This window comes from Andrographis paniculata, unplaced genomic scaffold, assembly GCF_009805555.1.
Source record: "Andrographis paniculata isolate CXL003 unplaced genomic scaffold, ASM980555v1 Contig82END, whole genome shotgun sequence".
Lineage (NCBI taxonomy): Eukaryota > Viridiplantae > Streptophyta > Magnoliopsida > Lamiales > Acanthaceae > Andrographis > Andrographis paniculata.
In genome coordinates, this window is record NW_026137620.1 from 1,040,031 (window position 1) to 1,055,769 (window position 15,739).

General features: G+C 35.0%; 3 protein-coding genes across 5 annotated transcripts; 1 reads left to right on the top strand and 2 right to left on the bottom strand.

Annotated features, from left to right (window-relative positions):
- LOC127241428 (glucose-6-phosphate 1-dehydrogenase, chloroplastic-like) lies at positions 1–5,034 on the bottom strand. The gene is made up of 11 exons (XM_051260470.1): positions 4,922–5,034; positions 4,611–4,837; positions 3,466–3,695; positions 3,279–3,373; positions 3,073–3,187; positions 2,734–2,939; positions 2,497–2,646; positions 2,300–2,420; positions 1,373–1,602; positions 1,098–1,298; positions 1–515 (listed from the first exon to the last, which is right to left on the bottom strand). Exons 2-11 carry the CDS (start codon positions 4,807–4,809, stop codon positions 266–268), a joined length of 1,797 nt encoding a protein of 598 aa, XP_051116427.1. The 5' UTR covers positions 4,810–4,837; positions 4,922–5,034; the 3' UTR covers positions 1–265.
- Positions 5,035–5,177: 143 nt separating this feature from the next.
- Positions 5,178–8,827, top strand: LOC127241156 (uncharacterized). Of its 3 annotated transcripts, none has more exons than XM_051260067.1 (3): positions 5,178–5,285; positions 5,862–6,185; positions 8,437–8,827. In XM_051260067.1, the coding sequence occupies exons 2-3, from the start codon at positions 5,882–5,884 to the stop codon at positions 8,634–8,636; spliced, it is 504 nt and encodes a 167-aa protein (XP_051116024.1). In that variant the 5' UTR covers positions 5,178–5,285; positions 5,862–5,881; the 3' UTR covers positions 8,637–8,827. The 3 variants fall into 3 exon arrangements, with proteins under 3 accessions (XP_051116024.1, XP_051116026.1, XP_051116023.1); XM_051260069.1 differs by having other exon boundaries at positions 5,197–5,285; positions 5,844–6,185; XM_051260066.1 differs by lacking the exon at positions 5,178–5,285 and adding an exon at positions 5,444–5,575.
- A 3,126-nt stretch (positions 8,828–11,953) lies between these two features.
- On the bottom strand, positions 11,954–15,469 carry LOC127241550 (uncharacterized). The gene is made up of 4 exons (XM_051260671.1): positions 14,812–15,469; positions 13,456–13,696; positions 13,245–13,362; positions 11,954–12,605 (listed from the first exon to the last, which is right to left on the bottom strand). The coding sequence occupies exons 1-4, from the start codon at positions 15,363–15,365 to the stop codon at positions 12,514–12,516; spliced, it is 1,005 nt and encodes a 334-aa protein (XP_051116628.1). The 5' UTR covers positions 15,366–15,469; the 3' UTR covers positions 11,954–12,513.
- Between the last annotated feature and the right edge of the window lie 270 nt (positions 15,470–15,739).

Sequence of the window (15,739 nt, forward strand, 5' to 3'; positions counted from 1 at the left end):
TAACAAACAGAAATCCTAACGATTTCATCAGGAGATGTCGTAGGCTTGAAGAACACAAAACTCTCTGTTACTTGCATATCCAAATCTGACAATGCTAAACAGCTCAAAACATTATTCAACTACTCAATTCATCTCCAAAACGAACCCAAAACACAAAAACATTAGAAAATAAAATTAATCCCAGAAATACAAAAAAAAAAAGTTGAAAATCCTGGAAATAAGGTAGAAATAGCACAAAAATGGTGAGTAATTCAATTAAATTCATTCATTCATCGACGCCAACATCGCCCCATTTAACGTTGTACCTGGCGGCGAGGTAATGAGCCCCGACGGGTCCCCGGCTTCCATACGGATAGTACTCGGGGACAACCTTATTTTCCTCGAGCTCCTTCAGGACCGGCGTGAAGAGCGCCCATGCAGCATCCAATTCGTCGCTCCTGATGAACAGTCGCCTCTCCCCTTCGATCGCATCCAGAAGAAGCCTCTCGTACGCGTCCGGTATCTCCTTTGAATACCTGCCCCAAGATCGAAGATTCAAAAGTAAAGTTTACGATCATGGATCAACTCCAAGATCGAAGATTCGAAACTTTACAGCATTGATCATCTCCTAGATCGAAGATTCGAAGGTTTAAGAAAGAGCATTGATTATCTCCAAGATCGAAGATTCAAAAGTAAAGTTTACGAGCATCGATCATCTCCAAGATCGAAGATTCGAAAGTTTAAGAAGAGCATTGATTATCTCCAAGATCAAAGATTCAAAAGTAAAGTTTACGATCATTGATCATCTCCAAGATCGAAGATTCGAAGGTTTAAGAAGAGCATTGATTATCTCCAAGATCGAAGATTCAAAAGTAAAGTTTACGACCATCAATCATCTCCAAGATCAAAGATTCAAAGGTTTACGATCATCGATCATCTCCAAGATCAAAGATTCGAAGGTTTAAGAACGAGCATTGATTATCTCCAAGATCGAAGATTCGAAGGTTTAAGAACGAGCATTAATTATCTCCAAGATCGAAGATTCGAAGGTTTAAGAACGAGCATTGATTATCTCCAAGATAAAAAATTCGAAAGTTTAAGAACAAGCATTGATCTACCTTGCTTTGTAAAGGAGGTTGAGATTACTCCGGTCCAATCGCATGCCCAATCCCGGGACTTTGTTATTTATCTTCAGGTATATAGCTTCGTCCGGCTGAACGCGGATTACGAGCTCGTTCGTTGCGCGATCAAGGTCGGAGCCGAAGTTTCGATTGTATAAATTCCCGGGAACGTGTCTGAACTGCACCCGTATCTCGGCCCTGACAAATGAATAGTGTGTAAAGAAGATTTAAGCGACGAGGAATTGAATAGTTTGTGTGCGAATATTGCAAACCTCCGATCATGTAGAGCCTTCCCGGCCTTCATTAGAAACGGTACGCCGTCCCATCGAGCGTTATCGATGAAGAGCGCTGCAGCAGCAAATGTCGGGGTTAAACTATCGGCGGGGACGGTTTTATCGTCGGTGTATCCAGGGTAGGTCACGCCGCCTCTTGTCTGACCCTTGTATTGCCCCATCACCACGTCGTCTGTTCGGATAGGCCTCATCGAACGCAAAACTTTGACCTGTAATAAAATAGAGAATTTTTAGACGTAATCGCTACAAGAAAGACTAAATCACAGTTCTAATTCTGCATGCTCATCTCTGTTTGGTTCCTTTTAAGAGAATAAGATTACAAGCACATAGAGCCGGCAAAAACTGATATGACACGATATCCTGATATGAAATAATTGAATTTGGGTTAAGAATTTTGACCCAATTATGTATACTAATTAACACGAGCCTGACATGATAATAAACGAGTCATGTTAGGGTCGAAGCCTTCAACTCGAGTTCGACTCGACAATCCGATTATAATATATTTATTATATATGTAACATAATTGTAATTTGATAATTAATTTGTATATTAATTTAAACCAAATTCAATTTTAAATAATTCACACAATTCATTATACATATAATACTAAAACCCGAAAAAAAAACCAACATAATACAACAACCTGACAAGAAATAGTTGAACTTTGATAAGAGATATCGACCCGATTATATATACGGGTCAACACGAATCCGACACGATAATAAGCAGCCGGATTAAGGTTGAGTGATATAACCCGTTTAATGTATTCAACCCGATATAAACCCAACACGAATCAACTTATTGCAAGCTCTACAAGAACATACCAAATCGATCAAAATAGAAAAGCAGTGTTACGTACGGGATTAAAAACTATGCAAATCGGCGGAGAGAGAGAGAGAGAACCTTTTCGTTGCGAATATCTTCAGCATCTAAACTGACGGGTGTTTCCATTGCAAACAGGGCGAGAATTTGGAGGAGATGATTTTGCATTATATCTCGAATTATTCCATAATGATCAAAGTAGCTGATGCACACAAAATCAATCAATAAGCTAAAGTATAAACAAGTTCATCGAATCGGAATTAGCAAAGATACATTACCCTCCTCTTCCCTCGGTGCCAAAGTCCTCCGAGAATATCAACTGAACATTCCTTATGTACTGCCTCGACCATAACGGCTCAAATATAAGGTTTGAGAATCGAAGGACGGATAGATTCTCGACTAGCTCCTTTCCAAGATAATGATCTATCCTGTAAAAATTCGGGGTTGGAGGTTCAATAATCAATAGTAATTAGAAAGAAAAAGACATGATTGGTGAGACGTGAAGAACTTATTACCGAAAAATCTGATCCTCATGTAAGTATTGCTTGAGGGCCCGAGTCAGAGCAGCAGATGACTCGGAATCTCGGCCGAAAGGTTTCTCAACAATGACCCTCGTCCATCCATTAGCAGCAGAAGCCGAGAGGCTGGCATGTTCTACAGCATTTACAAATATGTTCGGCGGAATAGATAGATAAAAGAGTCGATTTGAAACCTTTCCACCCTACACAAACCATTCACAGCGAAAACATTAATATAGAGGGCAACGAATGTTTCCAAACTCCTAAAACTGTCTGATCTTTAAACAGGTAATATTAACAGCAACCGGCGAATTCATAGTTCAATGGTATCATTACCTCGTGTTCCTTAAGTTTTTTATCGAGCTCCATGAAATTTTCTCGGGAATCATACTGTCCAGAGTGATAGAAACATCGTTTCAGGAACTGTTCCATTTTCTCTCCACAATTTTCCCTGAACAAAGCATGTGACTATAAAAAAGATCGCTCCAGAAGCACGACAAATAATCAGTTGCTTTAGCTCTTCATTCACTAGCTAGAGTTACCTCTTGTCAATTCGGCACGTGAGAGTCCTGCTAACCATATTTCTTAACTCTTCATCAGTCATCTTACTCCGCGCATACCCAAATATCGTGAAATGCTGAAATCCATAACAATAAATCAAAGAATAATAAAAGCACTCGGGGAAGCAAAGTGAAACAAAGTAGCATTGGAGGCGAAAGTAAAGCTGACCTCGGGGAGGCAGTCCTCGTAATAGAGCGCAAAAAGAGCAGGGAATATCTTCTTCTTGGCAAGGTCGCCCGAGGCCCCAACAACAGTAATGCTAACAGTGGTGTTATCGCCATTTACATCCAAATTATTCAGCTCTTTTTGTTCCTCAGGAGGGGCAACAGACAACAACCCCTCTTCCGATTTTATCGGTGCTTCGTCTTTGGTTGTGGTTGTTTTGGGAGCCAAAGAACCTAAGCAACACATAGGTTTAGCAATAAGCTAACAAAAAAGTAGATCTATTAAAAGCCCTATGTAAGTGAAATGTTGATAATAGTAATCATCAAAAAAGATCAATAACTGATCAACTTAGAGCGCCATGAAAGTGAAGTAATGATAATAGCCAAAAACTAATGCATCGGAAAGACCATGCTAAAAAGTGTAAATGCACGAAAAAATGAACGAACAACCAACAGAATCCAACGAATGGAGTTGCACCATGGTAGCATTGAGTAATCATCGAAAAGGATAAATTACTAATCAACTTAAAGAGCTACGAAAGTGAAATAAAGGTAATAATAAAAAACTAATGCATAGGTAGGGCTATGCTAAAAAATGCAAATGCATGAAAACATGACCAACCAACGGAATCCACCGAATGCAACTGCACCATTTAACATCAAGCAATCATTGATAGGATCGATTAGTGATCAACTTAATGCCATATGTAAGTGATATGTAAGTGAAAAATTGATAATAACCACCAACGAATGCATCGTGAGGGCTCCGCTAAGAAAAATGTAATATACAAAAACATGAACAAACAACCAGCAGAATCTAACAAAAGAAATTGCGGAAATGGAGAACAATCATCAAAAAAAAAAAAACAATTATAAACAATTGCTATCTGAGTAAAACATTGATGATAAGAACTAACTCCTGCACAGAATGATCATGCTCTCCACCTTTCCACTAAACCATTTGGATTGACACAAATTCACTAAACCATAATATCTGTAATGAATTTCATTCAATCAGAAACATATTAAGATCCGCAAATTTCGGTTCCCCCTTTCCTATATAACATAGAATTTCCAAAGCAGCACCAAATTTAAAATCAAAATAAATTCACCAAGCAATATGCAGATATAACGACGGCGGCGACGAACCATCTTGCGAGAGAGTGAAATTGGACAAAGAGCTGGACTTGGATGGTAACGAAGCACATTTCAACTCCATTCCGTTCCACGATTTCGCTGAAAATGGAACACTGAATTGAAGACGGCTGTGCCCTAGGGAGGGATGCGAACTCGAACGAACCGTTGATGAAGAACAACAAGGGTTTGCCAAAGAGAAAGCTGCCGCCATAACCACAAACTCCCCTCTAACAATTGAGCTGAAACCAAACAACACAATCAATCAATTAATCAATATGAAATTGGGAGCGATAAAAGCAGCAGGAAAAGGAGCAGAAATGAACTTCGGAATCGACGACAAGGTAGGTAGGGAGACTCTCGAGATCTCCGAAGAGCTGCGTGCCCTTTGCTAGTGTACGTTTCGTGTCTGGCCTTTGCTACTTTCGAACAGCAGCAGCCAATGGCTTCCTCATAAAATATATATACATTTTTACGGGTCGGATCCGATTTGGAAATATAAACGGGTCGGATCCAAATTGCGGGTCCTGATTATAATAATTTGGGCCTTAATTGGGCCGATATAAAAAGCCCAGTAACAGTGCGACAATAGTCTACGGCGGTTTATAATCGGAAAATTGGATTCTGGCGGTTGCGATGCTGCTGCGATAAGAGTTTTGGTTGCAGATCGGATGCGATAAGTAGTAATCGGTAAAATCATTCTGTTGTTTGTTTAAATTTGTTCGAAATGTCAAATTTCGTGTTGAAGCTTTTGTTTTCTGTATTTATGTTGTTCTAATTTCGTATATTGAAAATCTAGGGTTTTTAATGGAGTTGAGAATGCGGAAATTTTGCATAAATATCTGGAACGAAGTTTATTTCATGTTACTTGGCTTGAAATAGATTGCTACTGTGTGTGAAATTTCGGTGGTGAATTTAAACTTAGTTATCTTCATGAAGGTGCCTAGCAATGGTGGTGTTCTTACGAACTGTAGTAATCGGTAAAATCATTCTGTATTTTGTTTAAATTTGTTCAGAATGTCGAATTTCGTGTTGAAGCTTTTGTTTACTGGATTTATACTGTTCTAATTTCGTGTGTGGTTTTTCATGGAGTTGAGAATGAGGAAATTTTGCGTAAAGATCTGAAACGAGTGTACTTCGTCTTACTGACTTGAAATAGATTGCTACTGTTTGTGAATTTTCGGTGATGAATTTAGAATTTGTTAGCTTCATGAAGGTGACTAAAAATGGTGTTGTTCTTACAAACAGTGCAATTTTGGGTTGCAGAATTTGGTAGTTATACAGAAATGATGAATGAGGGCGTGCAAAAGAACACCCTGTACGTAGGAGGATTAGCAGAGGAAGTAAACGAGCATATACTACATGCAGCCTTCATTCCGTTTGGGGACATTAAGGATGTCAAGACTCCCTTGGATCAGGCTACGCAGAAGCATCGGTCGTTCGGTTTTGTTACCTTCCTAGAAAGGGAAGATGCTGCTGCTGCCATGGATAACATGGACGGCGCCGAACTTTACGGCCGAGTGCTGACTGTTAATTATGCTCTGCCTGAGCGCATCAAGGGAGGGGAACAAGGCTGGGCCGCCCAACCTAGTAAGCTATTTTCTTCGCCTGAATTTTGTGTTTCAATTATCAGTTGAAAGAAATTTGTTTGTGTTTGGGCTGTTGTGGGGTCTGAATTCTATTTAGGGTGAGTGAGGTAATGGAATGGTAGAGAAATAACAATAGATAATAGAATTGCAGACAAAGGTATTTCAAGAGAATTTACGTAGAGCTTAGTTTAGAAATGTAACATAGAAGTACAGTAATATGGATGAATCGATCTGGAGTAGATGATATATTGCATTGTAGTGGAGTGAAAAAGAAAGGACAAATCGTCTAGGACAAGACAGTGGATCGAGTAAGAGAGGGTGTTAGTGGAGTGAAAATTTGTAGAGAAATATGCTGTGTTCAGTTGATAATATTTTTATTTTTATTTCTGTTTTTGATTTGTATAGTAATTTGAATACGATGTTTCGTAAGATAGATAATGTATTTGTATAGAGGATTGCCAAAGTTGGATCGTAGAGAAAATTCCAAGGGAACAACACCCTGCATATAAGAGAAATAAAAACAAAGAATGGGAAATTATTCATTTCTCAATTTTGATTTTACAAACAAATAAGAAAAAATAGATATATTTATCTAATGCCAAATTAACACACCTTGCATACAAGAGAAATGAAAACAAAGAATGAGAAATTAATTATTTTGATTTTTTATTCAAACAAACAAGAAAATTAGAGATCTTTATCTTTCTTTGTCTCAATTTTCGAAATATCAAGCAATCTTAGGTTTTAGATACGATGTTTTGAGTAAAAAATATTTATCGAATTTGGTGTTTTTTATTGGAGACTACGGATTTCGTCTCCATGTTTTGAATAGAAAATAAGTGTTAGATCATCATTGAAAAGAATGTTTTGCAGTAAAATAGAAAGTGTGAAAATAAGATTGAAGACTCGCAAAACAAACCTAAATGTTCTTGCAATCTTGGTGTGACTTTGGAGTACTTTTTCTTTTTATGCATTATATTGTAGAATTGGTTCTTTGTAAATGATATCTCTTTGTTTCCTATCGTTGATGGCTTTCCTTTACTTGTTTCTTGTTCGGAGTTTGATGGAATTTTGGTAAGTGAATTGGAAAGAGGGAAGTTTGTGTCCGATTACTTTGATTTAGATTATTTGTTTTTTTTTAAAAAAAAAAACAATCACTTTATCGAATTGATTTGGAGCCATGATGATTTTTTAACTTGATAGTAATATTGTTATAAAATTCTCTCTTAGCCTATTTTAATGGTGAGTAAAAAGATTGTGCTCGAACATTTTGACAATGCCTGTGATTATGGGATGTAGTAAATGTGGCAGGGTAAGTAATGACTTCTTATAAGTATACTTTGGCTATTGCAGTGTGTGATCAGGAGATTTTTCTTTTTATATTTGTCCCTCGAGATTTTAATTCTAACGGTTATGTTATTTCTAATGATAGGTATTTAAATTCTCTTTCTTTGATTTTTTTTTTACTTGTGTGAGCAAGCTTTAGTCATGGCTAATTAGTTAAATATTCCTCGTATGTATGGTTTTGTGAATAAACATGCCGGTTGCGATTGACCTGAAATAATAAATGAGGTTCTAGTAAATGTCACTCCATTTTCAATGAAATAGTGACATGCTTGAGTTACGAATTTGTAATACCTTTCATGATTTTGTTCATATGGTGACAATTGTCACTCTGAGTAGAAAATAGGTGTATGATTAATATTACGGAGTAAATAAATATTTGATTTGATATAAATAGGTTGTAGAATATGTTTCTAATGCAATGAAAAATAAGTTTTGGATATGATATTTTTTAGAGAGATTTTGGTAAATAGTGTGAAAACAAGTTTAAAATCATGGCAAAATCACTTATGACTCACTTGTGGTTTGGAAAGTTTGATCATTCTCTCTTATGATCTAAAAGTCGCACGAGACTCCTTTTTGTTTTCGAAACATTATACAAAATTCCCCGTTTAGGGGATTTTATGCAATATTTTGAATTACAAGGGAATTTCGTGGGGAAGCCCTTGTGCAATTTTTAAATAACAGGAAAGTATGGTGCCGACTTTTCAAACTACAGGTAGATTATAAGCAATTTTCCCGAAAAACATAGTGTAAATCCACGTGCCATTTGCCTTCCATTACTTTTTCTACGTAAAAAGTAATGACCCTATCTCTACCTTTCTAGAAAAAGGAAAAAGAAATAAAAAATCATGAATTTACAATACAAGGCTGACTAACTTATATATGGTGGTTCGGAATATTGTCAGTTTGGGCAGACGCGGACACCTGGTTCGAAAGGCAGCAACAGGAGCAGGAAATGCAGCGGCTTCAGGCGGAGCAACGGGCAGCAGCGCAGGCGGCCGAAGACTTGCAGAGGAAAAAGCAGGCGGAGGAGCGAGAAGGCGAAAAGGAAGATGATCCGATGGCAATGGCAGAAGCCGAGGTTTTGCAGCAGAGTGTCAACTAACCCCGGTCGCTCCATTTTGTTCCAAACTCTCTCCGGTAAGCCCTAAAACTTTTGTTGTTAACGCAATGCAGTAGTATAATAGAGTGTCGTAGTTAAATGGTTTTTTTATGTTGAAGGATTTAATATAGGAGATAAATTGTACCTTGATATCATTTAATACTAATAGGGATAATTTAATTTTTTTATCTTTATTTTTATTTTATTTTAATATAATATTAATATTTTTAAAAGTCCGTGCAAAAAATAAATGGATATATAAATATGGAACGGAGGGAGTATCACATTAAATATATTTTTTTCCTGGTAAAAAAACTCCCAAGAGTCTCGGAAAGTAGATGTGAGCCTATTTTATTTGGAAATTTTAAGATACAAACAATAATTCGGGCACACAGGGGCTTGGTTCGTTCAATATTTTTAAATAAAATGGTTTTTTATATGTGGTACGGATAGAGCTGTTAGACAAATCGAGCCATTCGTGAACTCGGCTCGGTTAAAGCTTGTTTGCGAACGTTAACGAGCTGAGCCGAATAACATAAACAGGCTCGTTTGGTTAACGAACGAGCCTGAGTTTTGTTCGCATTTAAATAATATATTTATTATAAATATTATATATACATATAAAATTATGAGTTATAAATAAATAAAATATTAATTTAAAATATATAAATAAAATAATTTTAATTTTTTTTTATAATTTATATATAAATTTTAAAAATAAGACAAACGAGTTCGAACAAATTCGAACGAGCTTAATCGAGCCTAAACGAGTCAAACACGAACACGAGCTCAAACAACAAAAATTCTTAACGAGCCGAGCTCGAACACTACGAACGAGCTCGAAAGTTTAACGAACGAGTCCGAGCTTTGTTCGCGAACGTTAACGAACACTTAAAATTTGGCAACTTAAAATTTGGCTCGGCTCGGATCTTTGTTAAAAATATCAAAAAAATATATTATTTCAGATTAAATATTTAATTTTTTTAATTTTATGTAATGACTTTTTTATTTTTTATAATAAGTATTTTTTACTTATTTTTTTACTTTTGTATAAAATATATTTATTTATTTATTTATTTATTTATTATTATTATTATTATTATTATTATTAATGTTATTATTATTATTTGGAATCCCAATTGAAAAATGGGGTTTAAAAAGAACAGGCTCTATTAGTTTCCTTCATTTAAGGTTTGGTTTGTTATCAAGTATAAAGGATATTTTGGCATTCTAACTATAAATATAAATATATTTTTTTATTAATTTCTCTATCGGTCACTTAAATTTATTTTCAATTTTTTTTTGGTCGTTACATAAATTTATTTTCGTTTCTTTTAGTAAAAATAATATCATTTTTTCTATTTTTTTACCATTAAAAAAAAAAGAAAAAAAAATTATTTTTATCTATATTTTTTTAAAAAAATTCGAGTATGGTAAAATAGACATAAATTTATACAATGGAGGAAGTATAATTTAGTTGTGAAGCTGTACTAGTGTGAATTTAATTAGATAATAGTTTTGAAATTTTTGAAAAGAAAATTGGAAAAAAAAAATGAATAGTTAATATGATATAAATAAATATTTTTTTGAATATTTTAAAAATTATTTTATTATATTTAACTGTGAAATATTTATATTGTGTTATAACTTAAATCTATTTATTATAATTGTAGTTATTGGTTACAAATAAATTTGTTTATATAAAATAGTGATTAATTTGAAATAAAAATTGCCCAATTAAGCAATTATTGAGATAAGCTTTGTTGTATCAATATTTAATGATTAAATACAAATAAAGCTTATATAACAAATCAAAATTTTAATTTCAATAAAAGAATATTGAATAACAACCAATATAAAATCTAAAAAAAAAATGTAACAAAAAATTATTTAGATAAATAGAATTTTAAAGCATATACTAATCAATTAAGATCTAAAAAATATTAATACATTTAGAGATGAAAAAATATCGAATTGTTGAAATCCTATATCAAAATACTAATATTTCAGTATGATATAATAGTGTATTAAAAAATTTTAATATCATAACCATATATAATTCAATATTTTTGATACATAGAAAAATGATATAAATTATTTTGATTTTTTTTAATATACAAAAAATAATGAACCATTAGGATATTGTCATTCGGTTTAAATGTTATTTTAGTAATTTTGATTAGAGAAATTTTATGTAATTAATATTTAAGTTATGAGATAATATATATAGAATTAAGACAAGCCACACCATTTTTTAAAAATTAAATAATTAAAGTGCTGCAGGTGCTGATATATATACTCCCTCCGTCTCAAAACTATAGTCTGGATTGTATTCGGTACTAGATTTAAGAAATATTGATATTATACAGGTAGTGTATAAAAAGTACGTGTAAAATTTTTTTTTTACTCTTTTGAGTGTGTTAGTGTAAAAAATAATAGTAATTGTGTAATAATAATAAAAAAGTAATGGTAGTTTTATAGTGATATGATTATTTATGGAAAATGAGACTATTATTTTGAAACGGACAAAAATAATAAACTATACTATATATATAAACTGACTAAACGACCACCATATACATATATATACATATACATATGTTTCATGAATGTAAAATAAAAATTAAAACTAGTACTCCTTCCATTCAAAAGACCGTGCAACATTTGTGTTTGGCACAAAAATTTAAGTGAGAAGTATTAAGTACGATAATTTGAGATAATTTGAATATTAAGTGTGATTGAAGAGATAAATAATTTTTTTTTTTATTTGAGTGATGCAATAAAATAAATGAAATGTATATTAATATATGTATATAAATATTATTAATTATTTTTAAATTTAGAAATATTATAGTGAGTTTGGAACAACCGAAAAAAAAAAAATATTGCAAAATATTTAGGACGAAGAGAGTACTATTTAATAAAATACATGTATATTAGAACAACAGGTTAGAATGCTATCAGGAGTCTGCTTTGTTTACGCAATCAAATTCACTTATTTTACTCTATTCGATCTGAAAATATCACATCAAATATACTTTTTTTTTTATATATATAAAATATCAAATCAAATATTAATCTTTTAAATTTTCAAAATTCCAAAATATCAAAAAAACCTGTCTAAACCTGTCAAAATTTATATAGCCACTTTCCTTTTTGAGTTATTGTCAAAACATAATTTTGTCTTCATTTTATACACTATTTTTGTATTATTTTCATTATAAAAACAAAAAAAATAAATAACTACTATACCTACTTTATTAAAATTCACTTCCGACCAAATGGACATAATTTTCGATGACAAGAAACTATCAACTCATCAATTAAATTAAAATGAAAAATGAACACAAGGAGCCATAGAGACATTAATAAACAGGGAAAATTTAAAAAATGTTAAAAAACAAAAAGACTTCATCCTCCAAAAAATCTCCCATACAACAAAAATGCCAAAAAACACCATCTACTACGACTCTCTCCCTATCGAAAATCTCACCCAAAAAAAAAATTTAAAATTAAAATTTAAAAAAAAAATTACACAAGAAAACCGGCCCGGCGATCGTAATTAATCGCCGGGCTTAAAAAAAGAAAAAAAAAAAGCCGCGGCGCGGCCTACTCATCCCACACTGCAGCAGCAGCAATGCAGATCGGTCTGCTTGCCGCTGCTGCTGAAACTCTCGATCACAACAACAATTGTGAATTTCGCTAATCGAACAATGACTGACAAAGACGACGACTACAAATCCTACAGAATTTTTTTGAAAAATTAATCGCGCGAATTCTGCCGGGGGAGGGAGGGGGGGAACTCTCGGGGAAAACTTTTCGAATGGACTATTAATTGCTGCAGACGATTAAATAGGGAAGGAAGAAATCGAAGAATAGTTTAAAGTACCAGCGCAACTTTGTCTTGCGAAACAGCCGGCGAGCCGTGCGCAATGAGTGGCTCGTAATGATCCGCGCCCGCCCCACACCATCCTGTAAGAAAAAATCGTTTCGGTTAAAATTGGCTTTGTTCTTTTACTCAAAAAAAAAAAATAATACTCCCTCCGCCATAAATCAACATACCCTTTTTACTATTTTTTGTCCCACTCAAAAGTACTGATTTCTTTTTTTTAGTAAAAATAATAATTTATTATACCAAAATACACTTAACTTTTATCTAAATTACAAACATATTATTAAACAAACAATTACTTTATAAAAAAAAATAAAGGATAAAAATATCAAAACCTCTTGGACACTTCCACAAACCAATAAAATACTACTTTCTCCGTCATCCAAATCTATTCTCACTTCTCTTTTTCTACTTTTTCTTTATCCAATAAAATAAAAATTTCTACTTTTACCTATTTTTCTTAAAACCCGTATCCGGTCAAATGAGCACACAATTGGATGACGGAATGAAGGAGTATTATTTCTCAATCTACTACAAAACCTCAAACGGCTTATTTCAAAAGGGACTGAGGAAGTATACTATACATGCATTTATTATTTTTATACTACCTAGACAATTCTCTATATCTCAGATAAAAAATATTCTTTCAAACCAAGACGCAAAACAAACACACCCTAAATCGAGCGGACAAAGATAGAAAGTGTGTCGATTTTTCTTACCGGTTCCTTTCATGAATAGGAAGAACGGAGGTCCGCAAATTTCGCTTCTCGGGCGATGAGGTAAGAAGAAGACACAATTGTCTTCGTCGACCATGGCATCGGATCCGTGAGCTTGTAACTGGAGATGACAGATTAATCAAAACCAACAATCAGCAAAATTAAAATCGATTTCAATTGTCAAAAGATGTAGCGATTCAAATGTAAATCTTACCACGAAAATCTCCCTTTTGAATTCTGTGGCGAGGCACTCGATTGCGATATCGTCACCAAACGCAGCAGCTCGTCCATCCCTGTTCTCGTCTATAGTCAATAAGCCTTCCTCGGTGTACTGCATGTTGATGATATCGTATTCGTCGTCGGACGAGCCCGAGATCGACATGTACTTGGCCCAGCTAGGGCCGTCTTCCACGGATATGCATCTTTCTTTGTATATGGACTCCGCAGCCATTTCCCTTCGATAAACAAACAAAATCGAAAAAAAAAATGTGAGATGAAATAAATAATTGTCAGATCATTTATTTAATTATCTACAAACGAGAGTCAACCAACAAAAAAAAATTAACCACATAGATGCATTGGATGCATTCGTCGTAGATTCCAATGTTTCAAATTTAAATTTGGCAAATCAAACTATTTCTAAAATTCGAAAGAATCGGCGAATTAATCAATCAAAACCAAAATGCAAGATTCAGGTAATGTGATACATAAATACACACATTGGATGCATTCGACGTAGATCTCAATGCTTCAAATTTAAATGCAACAAAGAAATTCTAAAATCCAAAAGAATCGGCGCAACCAATCAATCAAAACCAAAAAGGCAAGATTCAGGCAATGTCATACCATACCATACATAAATACACAAATTGGATGCATTCGTCGTGGATCTCAATGCTTCGAATTTAATTGCACCATTCTAAAATTCGAAAGAAACGGACACGTTGCATTCTTTCCTATAAAATAAATTCGTAAAGTCGTTACAGCTTTCCAACAGATTCTTAAAAAGGTTAACTCTCCCCTCAAAGACTTGGAAGTATAACCAACACAAACCGTCAAATCCGAAAATCTCCTCGATCCCAGTTAGCAAAGATATCGACAAATTATTACAACGGTCGATTAGTTATATAAAACCACGTTGCAACAATCTCCTTAGATTCTAACCAAACAACAAATGGAGGCTTTTGGTTAAAAGATATTCTAATCCAAAAACATCATTTTCAACAGCTAAACACATAGAAAAGATCTCTCCATTGTTTTCCATTCCAAAAAAATTCGAATCCAAAGCAGTGTGTTGTGTTTTGATTCTACCAAGCAAGATCCATGGCTACCAAACTCGTCTGAGAATTCCTTTCATGGTTTTCTAAAAATCTTAACACCGCCAAAACATATTCTAAATTCCGATAGAACATATGGTATAATCGGTTTCAGTTAATTACGAAATCCAGATCCGTAGCGAGGAACGAGGTAAGGTTCAATTCAATCAACAGATCCAGAGAATCAAAAAACACAGTAAAATAAATTGATTAAAAAAAAAAAAGGACAGGCGAGAGTAAATCTCGGTTTTTACCGTTGCATTCCGAGCTGGACGAGTTCATCAATGGCGGAGTCCAAAACCGCACGATCTTGCTTCTTCGCTAGAAGCTTAACCTCCTGGACGACATGGATTCCCCAACCGCACTTCAGATCTGGCGAGTACATATGCCTAATCGCCGATTCGATAAATTTACTCGTCTCCTCGTCCAAGGATTCGAGATCCTCAACAAATCTCCTCACCGTCCTCTTCCTCAACTCACGCGCCGCCGCCTCCAACGCCATCGACTTACGCGCCGCCGTGAAGAGGCAATTCCCGTCCGCCTCGACCTCTCCGCCGTGCATCAGCCTGAACACGACGCTCAAGCTCTTGTCCTCCGGATGCTTCCACAGCACTCCTTTGTTGTACAGACGCGTCAAATGCCTCTTCTGCTGATCTTCCAATCCAGGCACACTTTCCCACGCCGCCGCCGCCCCCGCCGGCGGATTCTGCACCGCCGCATCGGCGAGATCCGACGACGGCGTTGCCGTCGGGTCGCGCCAGGGGACCACCGGAGACGACGCCGTCGAGTCGCATATCAGCTTCCCCATCGATCGAAGATCTCCTTTTCCGTTTCCTCTGTTTTTTTTTCCCACAAAAATTTCTTTTGTGTTTTTTTTTTTTCTTTTTTTTTTTGTATTTTTTTTTTTCTCGTAGAAATGATACGTTGACGAGAGACGCACACGGAGAGAGAGAGAGATTAGGGTTAACGGAAGGATTTTGACGAGGCGGGAGGAGGGTAGGACACGTGGAGGGATATGATTCGACGGTTTATGTTTGACGGGTGGACCAAAGCAAAGCAGAGCCAGGTATTATGCGGGACACGTGGCGGCATGTGATTGGACCCATTGGGTAACGTTCTGGGAGGTTCTCGATGCACTCGTGCGTTTGATGTGAGTAATTGAATTAGATTATGACATTTTAA